The sequence below is a fragment of the Meles meles genome, chromosome 1 (genome assembly GCF_922984935.1).
Source record: "Meles meles chromosome 1, mMelMel3.1 paternal haplotype, whole genome shotgun sequence".
Lineage (NCBI taxonomy): Eukaryota > Metazoa > Chordata > Mammalia > Carnivora > Mustelidae > Meles > Meles meles.
Window position 1 is genome coordinate 96496457 of NC_060066.1, and position 20283 is coordinate 96516739.

Here is a 20283-nt window from a genome sequence, read left to right on the forward strand (position 1 = left end):
AAGAAGTACAGTTCTATTACCAGTTTGAGTGGGGGGTAGTACTAAAGAAGGTTTTAAAATCATAAGATATGGGGTGCCTGGGTGGCTCAGTGGGTTAAGCCTCTGTGGCTGGGGTCGTGATCTCAGGGTCCTGGGATCAAGCCCCACATCGGGTTCTCTGCTCAGCAGGGAGCCTGCTTCCCTCTCTCTCTCTGCCTGCCTCTCTGCCTACTTGTGATCTCTCTCTCTGTCAAATAAATAAATAAGTAAATAAAATCTTTAAAAAAATAAAATCACAAGATGTTATGATCCTGTTAAAGTCAGAAATGAGACTAGATTATTAGGGCCATTGTATTAAGCAGTAAGGGTCAGATCATCAAAATGATTGGTTTTTAGGCCTAGGAAAAGCTCCTTTTAACATATTTGAGAGACTGTCATATATTTTAATTTATTAACAATATTTAAAATCTCCTTTTCTCTTGAGGTATAATTTACCATAACATTGACCATTTAAAAATGTACAACTTCATGGTTTTTAGGTTATTCCCAAGGTTGTACAACCATCGTTACAATCTAATTCTGGGCCCTTTTCATTATTCCCAAAGATACCTCTGTTAACATTAGTGGCCGCTTCTCATTGGACCTTCCCCCAGCCCTTGGCAACCACTTACCTTCTTGTCTCTATTGATTAGCCTATTCTGGATGTTTCATATGAATGGAATCATACAGAATATGGCCTTTAGTGTCTGATTTTTTAAATCTAGTATGTTTTCAAGGTTCATGAATTATTGTATTCATGTTATTGTAGCATGAACCATTATCTCTTTTTATGGCTGAATAATATTCTGCTGTAGGGGTGGAACACATTTTATTGATCCATTCATCAGTTGATGGGCATTTCACTTTTTTGGCCCTTAGGAGTAGTTTTGCTATTAACACTCATACATGAATTTCTGTGTGAATGCATGTTTTCAGTTTTCTGGGGTACATACCTAGGAGTAGAATTGTTGGGTCATTAGGTAACTCTTTGTTTAGATTTTTAAGGAACTGCAAAACAGATTTCCACCGTGGTTGCACATTTTACATTCCCACTAGCAACGTATGAAGGTTCTAATTTATCCATATCACTTACTTTCCACTTTTGTGATTCTAGCCATCCCAGTGGGGGAAGCTCTCATTTTAAAAGTAGTAAGTTTCGGGGTGCCTGGGTGGCTCAGTGGGTCAAAGCCTCTGCCTTCAGTTCAGCTCGTGGTCCCAGGGTCCTGGATCGAGCCCCGCATCGGGCTCTCTGCTTGGCAGGCAGCCTGCTTCCTCCTCTCTCTCTCTGCCTGCCTCTCTGCCTAGTCGTGATCTTTGTCTGTCAAATAAATAAATAAAATATTAAAAAAAATAAAAAAATGTAGTAAGTTTCATTAAGTTTATGTTGCCCTCTAAATGTTCAAACCCTGATACATTATAAGGGTTCAAGTCTTTAGATGGATTGATGAGAATATGATATAATTAAAGCCCACATCATTGTATGGTGACAGATGGTAGCTATATTGTGAGCTCAGCATAACATATAGAGTTGTCAGATCACTATGTTCATGGCCTGAACGAAAATGGCATTTTGTGTCAACTATACTTAAGGGAAAAAAAAAAAAAAGTCCAGGTTGTGGGCTTAATGTGTGTTGTGTTTACCTTCTGTTACCATAGCAGGCGTACAATTTCTCACAAGTAAATGCTGTTGGTTACAAGAAAATTAAATTAGACTAAATTGGGGTACCTGGGTGGCTCAGTGGGTTAAGTCTCTGTCTTCAGCTCAGGTCATGATCTCAGGGTCCCGGGATCGAGTCCCACATCAAGCTCTCTGCTTGGCAGGGAGCCTGCTTCCTCCTCTCTCTCCCTCTGCTTGCCTCTCTGCCTACTTGTGATCTCTCTCTGTCAAATAAATAAAATCTTTAAAAAGAAAAATTAGACTAAATCTTCCATCCCTGGAAGACTAAGTCAAAGTGTATGTCCTGTTAATAAGTTAGTCAGCAAGACAATCTTGGGATAAAGACAACATAAAACTGCACTTGTATATCTGTCTCTCCCTCTTCCTCCATCCCTTTCTTTATTTACTTATTTCCTGTCTCATCTATAAGGGGTTTGAGATGATTTTCTTAAAGATTATGTAGCATGAAGGAATGACAAAATATCTCCAAAAATATAATCAGAACCAGGGAAGATAGGAATGAAAGAAGGAAATCTTGTGTAGGACATGATCCTAAGAGCTAATGTAATTATACCATTGAATATCATATTTGACATCAGCTTGTTATCTGGGAAAGTTACTAAGAAGAGACCTGGTCAGTTACACATTTTACCTTCATACTTTTTCTCCAAAGAAGCAAAGGTTTTTATAGCTCTGAAATGTTTTTCTTTTTTCTTTTTTTCTTTTTTTATAGCTCTGAATTTTAATTGAAGTCTCAGGTGGGTTTTTATATAATGGACATAAGTGGTATGTAAAGCTGTCCTCATTAAATCTTTGGTAGCATGAGTATAATTTTTAACTGTGATACACTAGTGTGGGTCTGTAATATTTGTCACACATTTGTGAATGTCTCTTCCTATTTATTTTATGAGAACTCTAGATATTAATGATTTTTTTTTTAATCATATGTTTCTTCCATTTGTATTTCCATTTCCAGAACACACACACTGAAACTTGGGGGACAAGAAATTTACCTAATTTCTGGTAAGTTAAGTGACTGGGTTAGAGATAAGTGACATGAAATAATTGTATGGCTATAGTTTCAGTCATTGAACACTTAAGAGAAATTTTAGTGACTATAAGATTAAAAGACAGTGATAAATTTTTTATTATTGCATAATGTTAAAAGAATAAAGAATCTTTTTTTTTTTTTTTTGTAAACCTGCTTCTAAAAAACAGTAGCCAAAAATGTATGTCATGATTTCCTAAAGAATCGGGTTACTTTTATTGAGTGAAATATTGATGCTTTCTTTTGTGAAGAACAGTTACCTCAATATAACCTGGTTTAAGATAGAAACATTCAGTATGATGTAAGTCAGATTATTAAGATCAATCTGAAATTTCATTCTTCATCAGGTTTATTTTTCTTTCTCAATTATAGCTTGTGAGTTATTTCAAAAGCTAAACCTGACATGCTTCATGAGCATGCAAATGAAACCTTATAATTTTCACATTGAAGTCTGCAACAAAGTTAACCATAACAATCTACTCATTTTTGGTATTAAGAAATGACTCTATATAGTATTTATGTAGACTAAAACATTTAACTTTTCAACTGTGAAAGGAATAACATGGGGTTATTTTTCCCTTCTAGTGGCCAAATTAAAGACCTACCATGACAATGAAGAAAGAGACTGAATTTGTCATTTTCACCTAAAGAAAAATGATAAACAAAAATCAAACCTGTGGCACAGGACAGGATTCTATGCCCTATATGACTTGTCTGATTCACATACTTGAAGAATGGTTTGGTGTGGAACAGTTGGAGGACTATTTGAATTTTGCAAACTATCTCTTGTGGGTTTTTACACCACTAATACTTTTAATACTTCCTTACTTTACTATCTTTCTTCTCTATCTTACTATTATTTTCTTACACATTTATAAGAGGAAGAATGTATTAAAAGAAGCCTACTCTCATAATTTATGGGATGGTGCAAGGAAGACAGTGGCAACTCTCTGGGATGGACATGCGGCAGTTTGGCATGGTAAGCAAGATTACTTTGCTGTCTCTGTGTGGCTGTTCATCTGTGTGGCACTGAAACTATATCATCATCCCATTTTATTGATCAATAGTGAAAAATATAAGGGATATTTACTATTTCGTTTTATCTCTTTGCATGTATTGTCTATGTACACGTCTTTCTTAAAATGAGTTTTTCCAAACACATTAGTTCCCATTAAAGAACCATACAACAATGTAGGCTCTTACTGTAACCTAAAATATTAAAGTTTATATGTAAGATATCCAAAAGACCAAGAAACTAATTGAAACTCTATAGAAACCCATTTTAAAATACTCAAGTTTATATGTAAGACATCTAAAAGAGTAAGAAACTAATTAAAACTATATAGAAACCTACAGAAATCTGCTTTAATTATTTAGTATTTAATTCCATTTTATTCACAATAAGTGACTTTCCTAGTGTATATATTTAAAAAAATGAATATTTAATAATATTAAATATAATTTATATACCATAATTTACCCATTTTCTGTTTGATTCATTTCAGAGGTCATATGTCTCTTGAATAAATGAGATAGCAACAAGTTTCTCTCCAGGATATTCATTTGTTTATCATTTGAGAGATTGTTCTATATTCAATGATTGGTGGTTCTGTGGCTACTGTGAAAATTGCCTCTTGTGGCCTATTATCTCTACCAATTTTTATCTTATTTGTTAGCCATTTTTGCATTAGGACTATAAAAAAATACAGAGAATTCAGTAGGTGTGTAACAAAGATGTACTTTCTATTTCCTTTTGGGCATCAAAGTGGTTTCCCAGAAAGGCACAGAAGCATAGATTTTGAAATAGATACCAGAGGATATATACCCCAGCAATACAAGGCTGCTATTAGCAAAGATCACCAGTGACCTCTTATTAGGCCACTGTGTCATCATTTTAAGACTACACGCAGTCTTAGAAGTCTTTTTTGAGTACTTCTTATGCCACCATTGTTGAATGTTTGACATACAGTCTTTAAAAACTTAGAATAGATCCCATGTATTATCTCCATTTACAGTTTTCCTGTGAGGAAGTTGAGGAACGGAGAGATTGTTATTTGCCCAAGACACACTAGAAAGCTAGGAAGAAGAGTCAGGATACAATCTCAGATATCAAGCTCTAGAGCCTGTGCTGTTATGATCTGTGCTGTGTGGTCAGTTTATCTTAGGTTGGGGATTCAGGATCAAAGTGGTATTCAGGTTTGCAAACAGGAGCCCTATGCCTTTGAGGTACTGAATTCTGAACATTACTCATTAATACTAATGCTTTTGCGAGTCCTTACAACTCTCATTCCCTTTTATGGTTGTTATACGTGAGACAAGATGGTCCTTCAGCATATCATCCGTGTCCATCTGCAGAGATTGCATCTTTGTAGGCTGCTCTGGGTTTATGGTCTTTAATACTGTCACACATGGTTCAGTGGCATTGTTTCCAGTACTTGTTGGGAATATATATTCCCCTCCCAACTAGATACCCCCTGTATTTCAGGATTATATATGTCGTAAGGAATTTTGAGTTTATTTATATTTCAGGAAACATGATTTAATTTAGGTAACTTCAAGCACTAAGCTTATTTTGAAATAGAATATATAATTTTGAGGTGTTTTTATCTTTCTGAGATATTTTTAAATATGCATTTATGGCTCAGAGGAAGTAAAATATATAGTTCTTAGCCTGTTTTAAATTTTTTTATGGTAACTTGATACTATATTTTATTGGGATAAATGATACTCTCTTAAAATTGATTTTACCTTATTCAGCCATTAAAAAATGAAATCCTGCCATTTACAACAACATAGATGTACCTTGAAGACATTATGCTAAGTGAGAAAAGAGAGAGAAAAATACTGTATCATTTCACTTATATGTGGCATCTAGAAAAAGAAAAAACCCAACGTCATTGAAAAAAGAGGTCAGACCTAATGGTTATCAGAGGCATAGGATGGGGAAGGGGGATTGGAGGAGGATGGTCAAAGGTATAAACTTCCAGTTACTAGATAAGTAAGTTCTAGGGATGTAATGTACAACATGACTATAGCTAACATTGCTATATGATGTACAGTAAAGTTTTAAAGAGTAAGTTCTAAGAGTTCTTAACACAAGGAGTAAAATGTTTTTTTCTTTACTCTTCTTTTATCTGTATGAGATGATGAATGTTAGCTAAACCTACTGTGGTAATCATTTCACAATATATGGAAATCAACCATCATTCTGTATGCCTTCAGCTTACACAGTGATACATACCAATTGTTTCTCAATAAAGCTGGAAAAGATGGTTTTCTTTGCCCTGTTGTTTAGGGACATATATAGAAGGCATTTGTATGTATATTTGGATTTTGTATTGGTATCAAATCAGTTTTAATTCATGCTTTTTAAGGAATCTTCAGAGGAATTTTTTAACTAATAAAAATGTTGATTGTAAAAAAATGTGGCAAAAAAATAAGGCAAATGATGATCACCTAAAATTTACTATTGCAGTTGTGTTTTGTTAAAATTCTGGTGTGTTTGTAATTTTTTATGTGTTGCCAACTAGTATTTTTCATGTCACTAAGCCTTAGTGACTTCTAATGACTATATGGAACTCTAAATCTTATAATGAATTTAGTCGTTATATGTTGAACCATCATTTATTTATAATTTTTTCACTGTAAGTATCTTTGTATAAGACTCTATCCAGTGTTTTGTCTTTTGAAGTTGTATTTTATGCCATACTGTACATAATTTAAGTGCCCTGTCATTTTTCAAAAAATTTCTGATTCTTATTTGCTGCATAACATAATGCCTATAGTAAATAAAGAAATATTAATTGATGTTTCTTAAATACCTACATTTCTAGGCAATTTGCTTGGGGGTAGGTCAATGAAATGCCTACCCTCAAGTTAGCTTTTAAAGCGTTAAAAATTTTGACTTATTTTTCAAAAAACGTTATTCCTAGAAAATATGAACATTTTTAGAAGGTGGACTCGTAACATTTAATATTTCCCCTGAGAATTAATTATCAGGAAGAGTCCTCAGTAAGATAGCTAGATGCTTTTGAGAAAAGTAAAAGCTGTATATTTTAGCACAACTGTAAAGGTAATGAGAACTGTAACTTTCACCTTAGGGAAGTAAGGAATATTTCATTTTGGGGCTTTTAGTTTTTTGTTTTTTTGTTTTTTAAGATTTTACTTATTTATTTGAGTGGAGAGAGTATGAGCTGGGGGGAGGTGCAGAGAGAGAGGGAGATGCAGACTCCCCACTGAGTGGGGAGCCTGATGTAGGGATTGATCCCAGAACACTGAGATCATGACCTGAACCTAACTGATTGAGCCATCCAGGTGCCCCTTATTGTTTATTTTATCTTACTTTATTTTGTTTGTTTTACAAGGGAAATTTACTTTTTTATCTGAAAATAGATATGTTTACCTAATGCCATCATAACTGGTTAAATTCATTGGCAGTTCAAAATTTTTGAAAAATATGGTTTGATTAAGTAGGCTGATCATATGGTTTATTATGTTATATGAGTTAGAGTTTTTTTTAAATGGGCCATAATAGCATTTTAAAGATTTTATTTATTTGGGGGCGCCTGGGTGGCTCAGTGGATTAAGTCGCTGCCTTCGGCTCAGGTCATGATCTCAGGGTCCTGGGATCGAGCCCCCACATCGGGCTCTCTGCTCCACAGGGAGCCTGCTTCCTCCTCTCTCTCTGCCTGCCTCTCTGCCTACTTGTGATCTCTCTCTCTGTTAAATAAATAAATCTTTAAAAAAAAAAAAGATTTTATTTATTTACTAGAGAGTGTGCCAGAGAGCATGCATGTGGTGGGGTTGGGGAAAAGGGAGCAAAGGGAGAAGCAGGCTCCCCACTGATCAGGGAGCCTGATATGGGGCTTGATCCCAGAACCCTGGGGTCATGCATGACCTCAGCTGAAGGTAGATGCTTAACTGACTGAGCCATCCAGGCATCCCTAAATTCAACTTTCTTTTACTTTATGTTTTATTATTATTTCATAAAGAAATGGATACAATTTATTCACTAAAAGGGCCCTATAAATTAAATGGTATGTAGCAAAGTCTATGGGAAAATTAAATTGAGGTATCTCTTAATACCTCTCTACTTCATATTCCCTCTCTACTTCAATATTCCCTCTCTACTTCAGTTGGAAAAGCGTTTCCTTTAACCTCTTCTCTTCTCTTATTGTGTGAGGGACTCCCTGAGCTTAAAACCAGGTTCTCCCCAACTACTGGCTGGTGGCCTTGACAAGTTACCTAACTTCTTTTTCCACTTCCCCCTCTCCTTCCTGCCCCCTGCCTTTTGCAACAATCATGCTTTTTCTAAACTTTGTTTTTTAAAAAAATTTGGAATTATAGGGAAGTTACAAAAATATTTTTTCCTACATATTTTTATTCCCTTAATGTTAACATCTTATGTAACCATTTCTACAGTTACTGACTTAATAATGGTATAATACCATTAAGTAAACTACAGGTCTTAACTTAAATGTTACCAGTTTTCTCATCAGTTTTCTTGTACCAGAGTTCCATGCTGCATTTAGTTGCCATGTCTCCTCCAATATGTGATGGTTATTTAGGTAGGTGTTTTGTTTTGTTTTGCTTTGTTGTATGCATCTTTCATGACTTTCACAGTTTTGAAGAGGACTGCTCAGTTATTTTGTAGACTCTCAATTTAGATCTGATATTTACTGTAATGAGACTGAAGTTACACGTATTTACACATACTTGACAAGAATACCACAAAAATGATGATGTGTCCCTCTCAGTGCATTATATCAGAGGTTCATAATGTTGCTATGTCTTATTACTGGTGTAATGACTTTGATTTTGTGGCTAAGGAGTTGTCTCCAGGTTTCTCCACCATGAAGTTGCTATTTTTTACTTTGTAATTGAAATATAGCTTGGGGGAACCACTTAAAACTATGTAAGTAATCTTTCTCAAACAAGATACTTAATGATTTTGAACCTTATTTTCCTCTTTTAGAAAATGGGTTGTTGTAAGGAGTCAGTGAAATTTCATGTAAAGTAGTATTTAGCGTAATTTCTATTACATACTTAATGTTTGATAAATGTTAGCTATCTTAATTGTAGAGCATCTTTTTAAAAAAAGATTTATTTATTTTAGAGAGTGAGAGCACACGCAAACAGGGGGAGGGGCAGTGGGAGAGAGAAAGGGAAAGAATCTCAAGCAAACTTCCCACTGAGTATGGAGCCCAATGCCGGGCTCCAACTCATGACCCTGAGATCATGAGCTGAGCTGAAATCAAGATTTGGAAACTTAACTGGCTGAGCCACCCAGGACCCCAAAGAACATCTTCCTCCAATAATTTGGAAGGTACCAAAGTATATTGTCTGTATCATGATCATTATTAAGTTCAACTTAACATACCTTCTATATTCAGAGTCCCTACTGTTTTCAAGATATTTTTAGGCCATCAAATTTTTTATTGTTATTTCTAGTAAGAAATGCATTTTGCTGCCCAGTACACACACACACACACACACACACACACACACACACACACAATGTTATGCAAAGTATATGTACTTTCTATGATGATCTGTTTTATTTTCTATTGTACTTTCTTTTTAAAAAGAAAAATGCTCATAACTCACTAAAGTGATTTCATAACTCAATAATAGGTTGTAGCTAGCATTTGCAAATCACAGATGTAGCTTAGCTTGGACATACCTGTAGTACAGGTTATAGTACAGGGTGAGAGGCACAAACTTTGGAGTTAGACAAATGTGGGTTCCCACCTTGGCTCCACCACTGTGTGACCTATGCCCAGGGTCCACACTAGTCAAAATATGCTCCCCCTTCCCTGGACAGTGGTTAGATGGACAATGACAATTAGTTGCCATTGTGATTACTTTCTCCAAGCTTGTATTGTTCATAAGCTTCCCTAAGGATTAGTATCCTATAGGCAGGAGATGGTAGGACTGCACTTTAAAACTAACATTGGGAAGAAGGAGTGATAGATTTAAGAGGTTTTGGAGGTAAAATGACCAGGTAAATATGGAGTCTTAAGGGAGGAAGAGCTAAAGTGCTCTAAAGTTATTACCTTTTTTTTTTTTTTTCCCCAAAGATTTGCTTGGGATTTATTTGGGAGAAGAGAGGTAGAGAGCAGTGGATAGGAGCAGAGGGAGAGAAACCCAAGCAGATTCCATGCTGAGTATGGTGCCCAGCCCTGGGCTCCGTCCTATGACCCTGAAATCATGACCCAAGCTGAAATCAAGAGTCAGATGCTCAACAAACTGGGCCACCCAGGCACCCCTATAGTGTCTACTTCTGTTAGACAGGGAATCACTGGACAGGATGCATTCCATTTAGAGCCAGTCACGTGACTAGAAGCACAAAGATGGGGAAGTATTTTTAGGGAGCCACCTTTTGTCCATATAATTCATGAAAGAATTTGACTAATAATAATTGATAGGCAGTTGGGCTCTAAAAGCCTCGAAAATGTTGGACTAGAGTATAATTTACTGGTGCTTTCTGAGCAGTGAGTGGTAAGGTATATCACATCTTTGCTTTAAGAGCGACACAGTTTAATATTTGGACTTCATGTTTATTTACCACAGTGGTAAACCATAGTTTTGGTCAATAATTGAAATAACAATGTTTCTAGAAACAATGTTTCTAGTCTCAACCAATGATTTGATGTTATATAAGTACAATTATTTAATTTTTTAAAAATATTCTGGAAGGCAAGAAGAAACCTCAGGAATACTCTGTGTAATATTTGTGTAGTACTCCTCAAAGGAGTATTTTTTATTTCTCAAAAAAATTATCAGATGAGACAATTGATTCTTTTGGTAACTTGAGACCTCAGTGATTTTCCTATAGAGCTAAATGTAAATCCAGTTACTTGAATTAGAACTAGGTAATTGGAAGGAAATGTTAAAAGTATACATAATCTCATGCTGAGTGAAGTAAGTCAAGCAGAGAGAGTCAAGTATCATATGGTTTCACTTATTTGTGGAGCATAACAAATGACATGGAGGACATTGGGAGATGGAGAGGAGAAGGAAATTGAGGGAAATTGGAAGGGGAGGTGAACCATAAGAGACTATGGACTCTGAAAGACAACCTGAGGGTTTTGAAGGGGTGGGGGTGGGAGGTTGGGGTATTGCATGGAGCACTGGGTGTTGTGCAAAAATAATGAATACTGTTATGCTGAAAAAATAAATTAATTAAATTTAAAAAAAGTATACATAATCTCAAAATCTCATTAAATTCAATTTTTAAAAACATTCTTTAAGTTCATTTGATATTACCAATACTTTATTCTTTCCATACTAGAATCACAGTTACCACATTTACCTTCATCTATTTGGTGAAGACATTATAAACTACTTCAAAAATGAATTTCCTGCTCTAAAATTTACACTACAGTCTTTGATACTCAAATTTGTTTCTTAGCAAATTAAATGGGAATAAATTTAAGGAAAGAAATATAGTTGCAGATTCTCATATTCTGGACTTCCCTTTTATCTCTTACACGTGAATGGTGGGCTTCTTCGGACGGCTGTTCCATGTGCTGCAGTCTGACTTCAGGAGCTTCCTTTCCTTTTCTGCTCTAGTCACTTGAGATTTCCTTTCTTCTTAGCTTCCTTTTACTTTGACCCTAATTGTGCCCTTGGCCTCTTAATGCATGTCTTTTCTCCCATGTCTTAGGGTTTTGTTTTGTTCTTTTTTGAGAAAGATTTCTACATTTTTATTTAACTGAATGGAGTATAAACCAAGCTTGGTGTTTCTTTTATGACGTGGAAAAATAGTAATAACAAAAACAATTTCTGTATTGCTTTTTTTGAACTTTTAATTAATTAATTAATTAATTTGTTTGTTAGAGAGAGAGTGAGCGCACAAGCAGGCAGAGTGGCAGGCAGAGGCAGACAGAAGCAGGTTCCCTGTTGAACAAGGAGCCTGATGTGGGACTTGATCCTATGAGCCTGGGATCATGACCTGAGCCAAAGGCAGCAAAGGCAGAGGCTTAACAGATTGAGCCACCCAGGCATCCTGATTTCTGTATTACTTTATAATTTTCTTCCTTTTTAAAAATTGAGATATAATTAACATCATATTTCAGGTGTACAACATAGTGATTTTATATTTGTATAAATGTGAAATGATCACCACAATAAGTAGTTAAAATACATCATCATATGGTGTTTTTTTCCGTTTTAATTGGTTCTTTGGTGTAAATACATCATCACACACAGTGGCAAAATTCATTTTCTTGTGATGATGACTTTTAAGATTTATTCTCTGAGCAACTTTCAAATGTACAATACATTGTAGTCATCATGATGTACATTATATCACCATGACTTACTTACTTTATTACTAAAGTTTATATCTTTTTTTTAAAGATTTTGTTTATTTTTTGACGAGATCACAAGTAGGCAGAGAGGCAGGCAGAGAGAGGAAGGGAAGCAGGCTCCCCGCTGAGCAGAGAGCCCTCTGTGGGGCTCAATCTGAGGACCCTGAGATCACGACCTCAGCCGAAGTCAGAAGCTTTAACCCACTGAGCCACCGAGGCACCCCAAAGTTTATATCTTTTGATCCCATTTTGCTCACCCCCATCTCCTGCCTCTGGAGACCTCCAGTCTGTTCTCTATATCTATGAGCTCTTTTTTTTTTTTTTAAGTCCACATATAAGTGAGATCATATGGTATTTATCTTTCACTTTCTGACTTGCTTTACTTAGCACAGTGCCCTCAAGGTCCATCCAGGTCACAGATAGTGTAAGATACTGTTCTTTTTTTAATAGGTGGATAGGATTCCATTGTGTTCATATATGCTCTATTTTCTTTATCCATTCATCCATTCATGGACACTTAGGTTGTTTTTATATCTTGGCTATTGGAAATAATGGTTTAAAGTGAACATGGGGATGCAGATCTCTTTTTGAATTAGTGTTTTTGTTTTCTTTGGGTAAATATTCCGAAGTGGAATTGCTGGATGGTGTGATAGTTCTATTTTTAACTTTCTGAGGATCCTGCATACTGTTTTTCATAGTTGCTGCACTAATTTACATTTGCACCAACAGTGCAGGATTCCCTTTTCGCCATATCCTTGCCAACACTTGTTATTTCTTGACTTTTTTGTAATAACTATTATAACAGATATGAGGTGATAGCTCATTGTGGTTTTGTTTGCATTTCCCTGATGGTTAGTGATGTTCAGCATCTTTCACGTACTGGTTGGCTGTCTGTATATCTTTGCAAAAATGTCTATTTAGATTCTTTGTCCATTTTTTTGGATGGATTTTTTTTTTCTGTTTTTGAGTTGTAGGAGTTTTGTTTTTTTTGCATATTTTTGTTTTGCATATTAACTTTATCAGATGTATCATTTGCAAATATCCTCTCCCTTTCAGTAGGTTGCCTTTTGCTGTGGTTTCCTTTGCTGTGGAGAACCTTTTAGTTTGATACAGTCCCATTTGTGTATTTTTGTTTTTGTTGCCTTTGATTTTGGAATCAGATTTAAAAAGTTATTGCCAACTCTGATGTCAGGAAGTTTACTGCCTATGTCTTCTAGGAGTTCTGTGGTTTCAGGTCTTAACATTCAAATCTTTAATCCATTTTGAGTTAATTTTTGTGTATGAGGAAGATAGTAGTCTAGTTTTATTCTTTTGAATGTGACCATTTCCCAGCACTGTTTATTGAAGAGACTATTCTTTCCCCATTGCATATTCTTGGCTTTTTTGTCAAAAATTAATTGACCATGTGTATGTGGATTTATTTCTGGGCTCTCTATTCTGTTCTGTTGATCTGTGTGTCTGTTTTTATTTCAATACCATACTGTTTTGATAACTATAGGTTTGTAATATAGTTTGAGATCAGGGAAATGTTACCTGCAGTTTTACTCTTTCTCATGATTGCTTTGACTCTTTGGGATCTTTCATGGTTTCATTCAAATGTTTAGGTTTGCTTGTTCCATTTCTGTGAAAAATGCCATTGAAATTTTGATAAGGATTGTATTGAATCTGTAGATTGCTTTGGCTGTTATGGACATTTTAACAATATTAGTTCTTCCAATCCATGAGCATGGAATATCATTCCATTTATTTGTATCTAGTTCAGTTTCTTTCATTAATATCTTACTGTTTTCAGTATAGGTCTTTTACCTCCTTGGTTAAATTTATTCTAGATATTTTATTCTTTTGCATGTAATCTTAAATGAGATTTTCTTAATTTCTCTTTTCAATAGTTTGTTATTAGTGTACAGAAACACAACAGATTTCTGTATATTTATTTTGTGTCCTGCAACTTTACTGAATTTGTTTATTCTAACAGTTTTTTGATGGAGTCTCTAGGGTTTTCTCTATAGAATATCATGACACCTGTAAATAGTGACAGTTTTACTCCTTCCTCTCCAATTTGGATGCCTTTTATTTCTTTTTCTTGCCCAACTGCTCTGGCTAGGACTTCCAGTATTATGTTGAATAAAAGTGGTGAGAGTGTGCATCCTTGTCTTATTTCTGATCTTAGAGGAAAAACTTTCAATTTTCCATCATTCAGTATGATGTTAGCTATGGGCTTCTCATATATGGCCTTTATTATGTTGACGTATGTTGTCTATACTCACTTTGTTGGGAGTTTTTATCATAAATGGATATTGAACTCTATCAAATGCTTTTTCTACATCTATTGAGATGATCATATAATTTTTATTTTTCATTTTGTTTATGTGGTGTATTGTATTAATTGATTTGCAAATGTTGAACCATTTTACATTCTTACAAATTCCATTTGATCATGGTATATGATTTTTTTAATGCATTGCTGAGTTTGGTTTGCTAATACTTTGTTAAGGATTTTTACATCTATGTTCATCAAGGATATTAGCCTGTAATTTTCTTTTCTTGTAATGTCCTTGTCTGGTTTTGGTATCAGGGTAACGTAAAATGAGTTTGGAAGAGTTCTCTCCTCTTCTGTTGTTTGGACGAGTTTGAGAATTGGCATTAATTCCTCTTTGAATGTTTGGTAGAATTCACTGGTGAAGCCATCTAGTCCTGAACTTTTGTTTGTTGGGAGGTTTTTGATTACTAATTCAATCTCCTTACTAGTAATTGGTCTGTTCAGATTTTCTGCTTGTTCGTGATTCGGTCTTAGAGGTTTGGATTTATCCATTTCTTGTAGGTTGTCCAGTTTCTTGGCATATATTTTTCATAGTAATTTCTTATTCTTTGTGCTTCTGTGGTATCAGTTGTAAGGTCCACTCTTTGAGTTAATTTTACAAGTACTCTCTTCTTCTTGTGAATCTAGCTAAAGGTTTGTCAGTTTCCTTACCTTTTCAAAGAGTCATCTCTGCTTTTTTTTTTAAGATTTTATTTATTATTTGAAAGGGAGATAGAGAGTGAGAGAGAGTAAGCATGATCAGGGGAAGGAGCAGAAGGAAAAGCATACTCCCTGCTGAACAGGGATCCTGATGTGGGGCTCGATCCCAGAACTCTGGAATATGACTTGAGTCAAAGGCAAAGGTTTAGTCAACTGAACCACCAGACGCCCCTTCTCTTGGTTTCATTGATATTTTGTGTTGACTTTTTAGCCTTTATTTCACTCATTTCCCCTCTAATCTTTGTTATTTCCTTCCTTCTACTAACTTTGTTCTTTTTATAGTTTCTCGAAGTGTAGTTAGGTTGTTTATTTAAAATTTTCTTGAGATGGGCATTTATCACTGTGAACTTCCTTTTTAGAACCACTTTTGCTGTGTCCCACAAGTTTTGTTAAGGTATATTTCCATTTTCATTTGTCTCAAGGTACTGTTATTCTCTTGATTTCTTCATTGATTCATTGGTGGTTTGGTTTGCTTTTTTCTTTTTGCTGGGGCCTGCTGAGGCTGAGGTCTGTATGGCACCTGACAGCAGTAAGATGGGAAGGAAAAACAGATCTTATGACTAGAACCATGATCACATTTAATCTGCTCCTCAGAGTATAAGTTCCAACTCTAGTGATAAAGTATGCAGGGTATTTTCCTCTGAAGCATTGGTGGAGTTTACGTAAATCTTTTATATTCCCCACAAACACCAATAGCACAGGATTGCCATAAAAAATGTGTTGGTATAGCAGTGTAAAGGGCAGTAGGAAGGTTAATTTCATTAGCTGGTGGAAGAGAAAAAAAAAAAAAGTATGGACAGGAAGCCAACGTAAACTGGTTCATATTAGAAGGAAGCCTCCAGAGATCATCCCCGTCCCCATCTCCACCAGTCTTTCATCCTGTTATTTGCTTCCCTTGGTGAAACTCTTGTTCCCCTTACAGTGACTTGGAACAGGGTTAACAATGTGGCAGGAAGGAGGGGTAAGAGGTGGCACTAGTCTTTAAGTTCACTTGTAGTACAGGAGAGATGTTTTCTTGACCTCTAATTCAAATTTGTCATCACAGTTTTTTCCCTGCATGTAGTAGTCTCACAGATGTGTAACTCCTTGAATAGCCTTGAGTAACAGTCAAAGATAGTCTTCAGTTTTAATATGGTCTGTTATGTTGGAACCCAAAGTTTCTTTTTATTTTATAGATTCTGTGATTCCTAGGATCTTACATTTGGGTCTGGTTCATTTGCTAAAACAATCTCTTGACAATGGATTCATTTCTTTTGTTTTGTGTGTTTCATAATTTCTTTTATTGAATTCTGGGCATCGCTTGTAAGAGAACTGAAGAGAATGAGGTAAATATTAAAACTGAAAACTGACCTTTTTCTGTCAGGCCGTTAAGAGTTGGATGGACTTTAATCTAACCTACTCTGTAGTTAAACTGGACTCAGGTTTTGTCTTAGCTCCAGGTACCTTCAGTTCAGCATAGACTACAAAATCCTGCTGCTACCTTGTGCATTAGTATAGGGCTTGGAGTGCCAGAGGGTTTTCCTCCATCTTCCTCCTCCCTCCTTAATCCAGTATGCCTGTACCACAGAGGGGGTCTTTCTTTGCCTTTGCTTGTAATTCCATGTGAGGCTTGTGGTGGGATGGGGATGACAGGGGCAACTCTTCGATTTTCTTGGTTTAGCCAGAATTGTACACAGGCCCTGTATGCCTGAGGCTCAGGTGTGAGGCTTTCTCAATGTCCCTTTGCTTCTTCCCCATGGGAGGCAAACTCTGCCTTGTGTAGCTGGGAGTCTGGGGTTGACACAAAGTTTCTTGCTCTTCCTCTGAGTAGTAGCAGGTCTCTGCTTGATGTCATTTCAGAACCTGAACCTACTCTCTATCTCTCAGAGGCAGATGCTTTGACTTCTACCCCTCTTCCCAGAAGTGGACTTCTGCCTGAGAGTGGGATAGTAGGGTGAGGCAAGGGTGAGAGGAAGGGGGAATGAGTTCTGTCCTTTCCAGCATCAGTTGCTTTTTACAGATGCTGTTTTCTTAGAAGGGATGGAAGAGTTTCCTGCACCTCTCCCAGTGTCAGGTTTTGCTTTTCCAAGAGAAGCTTCTGAGAAGCAAGTAGGATTTTGTTCTCTATACCATTTGCAAGGACTCTTTTGGGTCTCTTACCTGTCGTGCCCCCGCTTTTTCTTGTAAGCACCCACTGAGTCCCATGGAAGAAAGTTGGTGAGTGTAGACTCTTGTTCGTATTTGGGATTCCCAGGGATTCTACACTCAATGGTCACCTCACTTGGTCTTTGAATTTGTTAACATTTCAGTTATTTTCTTTTTGTCTATTTTTAGGGTACCTATGTCTTCCTCCCATCCTCGGTTTGTTTCTCATTAGAGGGGCTTATCATCCATTGGAGCTGTTGGTTCATCTATTTGAGAGAGAGACCTCAGCTTTCTGACATACCGCTTTTTCTTACTTTTAGGGTGGGAGCGAGGTTCTCTTATGGTTTGAGTTTATTCTAGTTTTCTCCTTTTCTGTTTTTGTAGCTACCTTCTCCAGTAGTGAGGAACCAGGCTCACATCCTTAATGTGTAGACTCATTTGACCAACCCCCCATATTTAATCAACCTCTTATCATTGCCACCATCCCTGCCACTCGCAGATACCATCTTACCCCATTCAGGCTGACACCCCATATTAGGCCACTAAAGTGTCTGGATGCTATCTTCTAATCCTGTGCTTAATCCCACCGTTGGATCCCCTCCCTTTCCCACTTAGGCCCCAGAACCCTGTTCTAGACTCTCCTGTAGGGGTGCACTCAAAACTCTGCTTGGGCTTTGACTCCCCACTCTGGGCTGCCTCATGTGGATGCCCTACTCACCCTGACTGGGCTCCAGCATGTACTTCTGGCCATCCCTCCACCCTAGACTTCACTCTGGCCCATCTAATGGCCATAGGACTGATTCGTGCAAGAAGGGAAGGAGAAAGAGGAAGGCTTATGTACTTCTATAAGAAAAGACTGAGTTTCTGAGTTAATAAACATCCTTTAGTGTAAATAAACTAATAAATATATTTTAAGCATTGTATTTTGTCTTTCCAACAGGTTATGAAGTTCATGGGATGGAAAAAATACCAGAAGAAGGACCAGCACTTATCATTTTTTATCATGGAGCTATTCCTATAGATTTTTACTACTTCATGGCTAAAATTTTTATCCACAAAGGCAGAACTTGCCGTGTAGTAGCTGATCACTTTGTTTTTAAAATCCCAGGTAAACTTTGACTGTAGATCGTGATATAAAAATGTTTAATTAACATGATCAAATTATATTAAAGTCTGTATCCTTGAGCTCTCTAGTACCATTTGGAAAAGCTTTTTGCCTTTTTATGGTAACACACTTAGCTCTAATTTGGGAGTATCTAATAATGCTCTTTAGGTAATATATCTAAATATAAAAACATTATGGTCAACAATGTTTTCTGATTTTTTTCTTTATTAATAGGTATTTAGTCATTATTTTTCTAAGGTAAATGCTAAACTTCCAATTTAAAAAAATAAGTTGTAACTTTTGCCATGTAATTAAATTATATTTTGATATAGAGGGTAGTTGATTTTTCATATGATGAATTTCTCAATGAGATACTGATTTTTGGAGTTTAACTTCAGAGTAATTAAAGTTTGATTACTGTCTGTATTATAGCAAATCAAAATTATTAAAAAAAATCAACCAGGATATATTTTGTCTTCATATAATAATATTGCTTCAGAAATCGTATCCTAAAGAATCTGTATGTCTTTATCATACTTGACTTGCCTGTTAGACTTATACCTATTAAAATTAAGGACTATGTTCTCCTTAATCTGTTCATAAATGCTTTATACCTTTTTAAAAAGATTAATTAACCAAATGGTTTCAGACAGTTTTTAAAAAGCCATTCTAAAACTCATTGGTAATAAATCTTATTTTGTCACTGAATCACCAGAAATAAGCCAACAAAGCTGATAGCATGTCCTTTAGAATAATAAAAGCCAAAGCCACCCATCAACCAGAGAGACAAATACCAAACAGTGAATTAAATAACAATCTATTCAGTGCCTTTCATAGACATGGTTGATGTTTTGGGTATCCTTGTGTCTGATTAAACTAAATTGGCTAGAAAAGATTTCTCTTTAGAAAGCAATATGATCACTTTATAATAAATTTGCAAACTAGAGGAAAGGAAAACATCATTATAATCTTACTACCCTAACATAACCAGTTACATTTTAATTTATTATACATAATTTTTAATTTTTATATTTTTACATGTTATGTAAACTCTTTTGTGTTTTTTAAAAAAATACATAATATTAGCATTAACATTTTACCATGCTTTATAAAGAATAGTTTTAATGTATGACTAAAATATTTATTGACTAGTTTTCTCTTACAGGTTGCTTCCATTTTTTTCTTTTTACATAATACAATGTGAATATTTTTATTTAGCACTTGGTTTTTAAAGATATTTCTTCTTTATGATCTTGTAATTTATGAAACCTATTATGAAAATACATCCAGTTAAGTCAGTGAACTTTTAATATAATATGTGGTGAATATTATTTCACTCTTAATAATTTTTATCATCTTGCTTCAGATCCTTAAACCTGTGAGAAGTTTGGTTAGTCTGCACAGTTTCACTACTCATATTTCCCATTCTCAAAAGTAATATATTGTACTAACATCAGTCCTCAGAAGTTCCAGTTTAGCATTTGGTTAAAATAGTTAATTACTGATAGAATTATTTCTTTCATCCATAAATAGTTGTGCTTTGAAAAACTGTATAATATTAAGACTTGGAATTAGCTGTAACTGAATTAAATACTCACTTCATTAAAAACTCTTAATGATTTTGCTGTTATTATTGATTTAACAAATTAATTATGGGATTAACATCATCTGACTTTTAATTTCAATAGATGTGTTATGGCTTGCCAATTTTGGTAGGGCTAAGTATAGTCAGATTTACATTCTCTTGAGTGATTCTTTTTCTTATAGGGTTGAAGGAAGATTAGATTTGTGATTCCTGATGGGATATCATTTCTGATTGCTGTAATAAATACTGTAGACAGTATTTGGCCCTGAGATGCAGTTGAAGGAGCTTTGGACTAGACATACCTGGACTGGAATCTCTGCCCTGCCATTTGCTAGGTGTGTGACTTTGAGCAAGATACTTACCCTCTGAACCAACTTCTTTGACTGTAAAATGGGGATCAGAATCCCTATTTT

At 35.5% G+C, this 20283-nt stretch overlaps 1 protein-coding gene across 2 annotated transcripts in view; it reads left to right on the plus strand.

Moving 5' to 3' along the window:
• Positions 1-20283, plus strand: part of TMEM68 (transmembrane protein 68) — a 45310-nt gene that overhangs the window by 5210 nt on the left and 19817 nt on the right. The window contains exons 2-5 of one of the 2 annotated variants that reach the window (XM_046017875.1): positions 2409-2433; positions 2652-2698; positions 3309-3702; positions 18121-18288. In XM_046017875.1, the coding sequence (XP_045873831.1) occupies positions 3378-3702; positions 18121-18288 (493 nt within the window). In that variant the 5' untranslated portion in view covers positions 2409-2433; positions 2652-2698; positions 3309-3377. The remainder of the gene's footprint in view (positions 1-2408; positions 2434-2651; positions 2699-3308; positions 3703-18120; positions 18289-20283) is intronic. The other variant, XM_046017866.1, reaches the window with a different exon arrangement.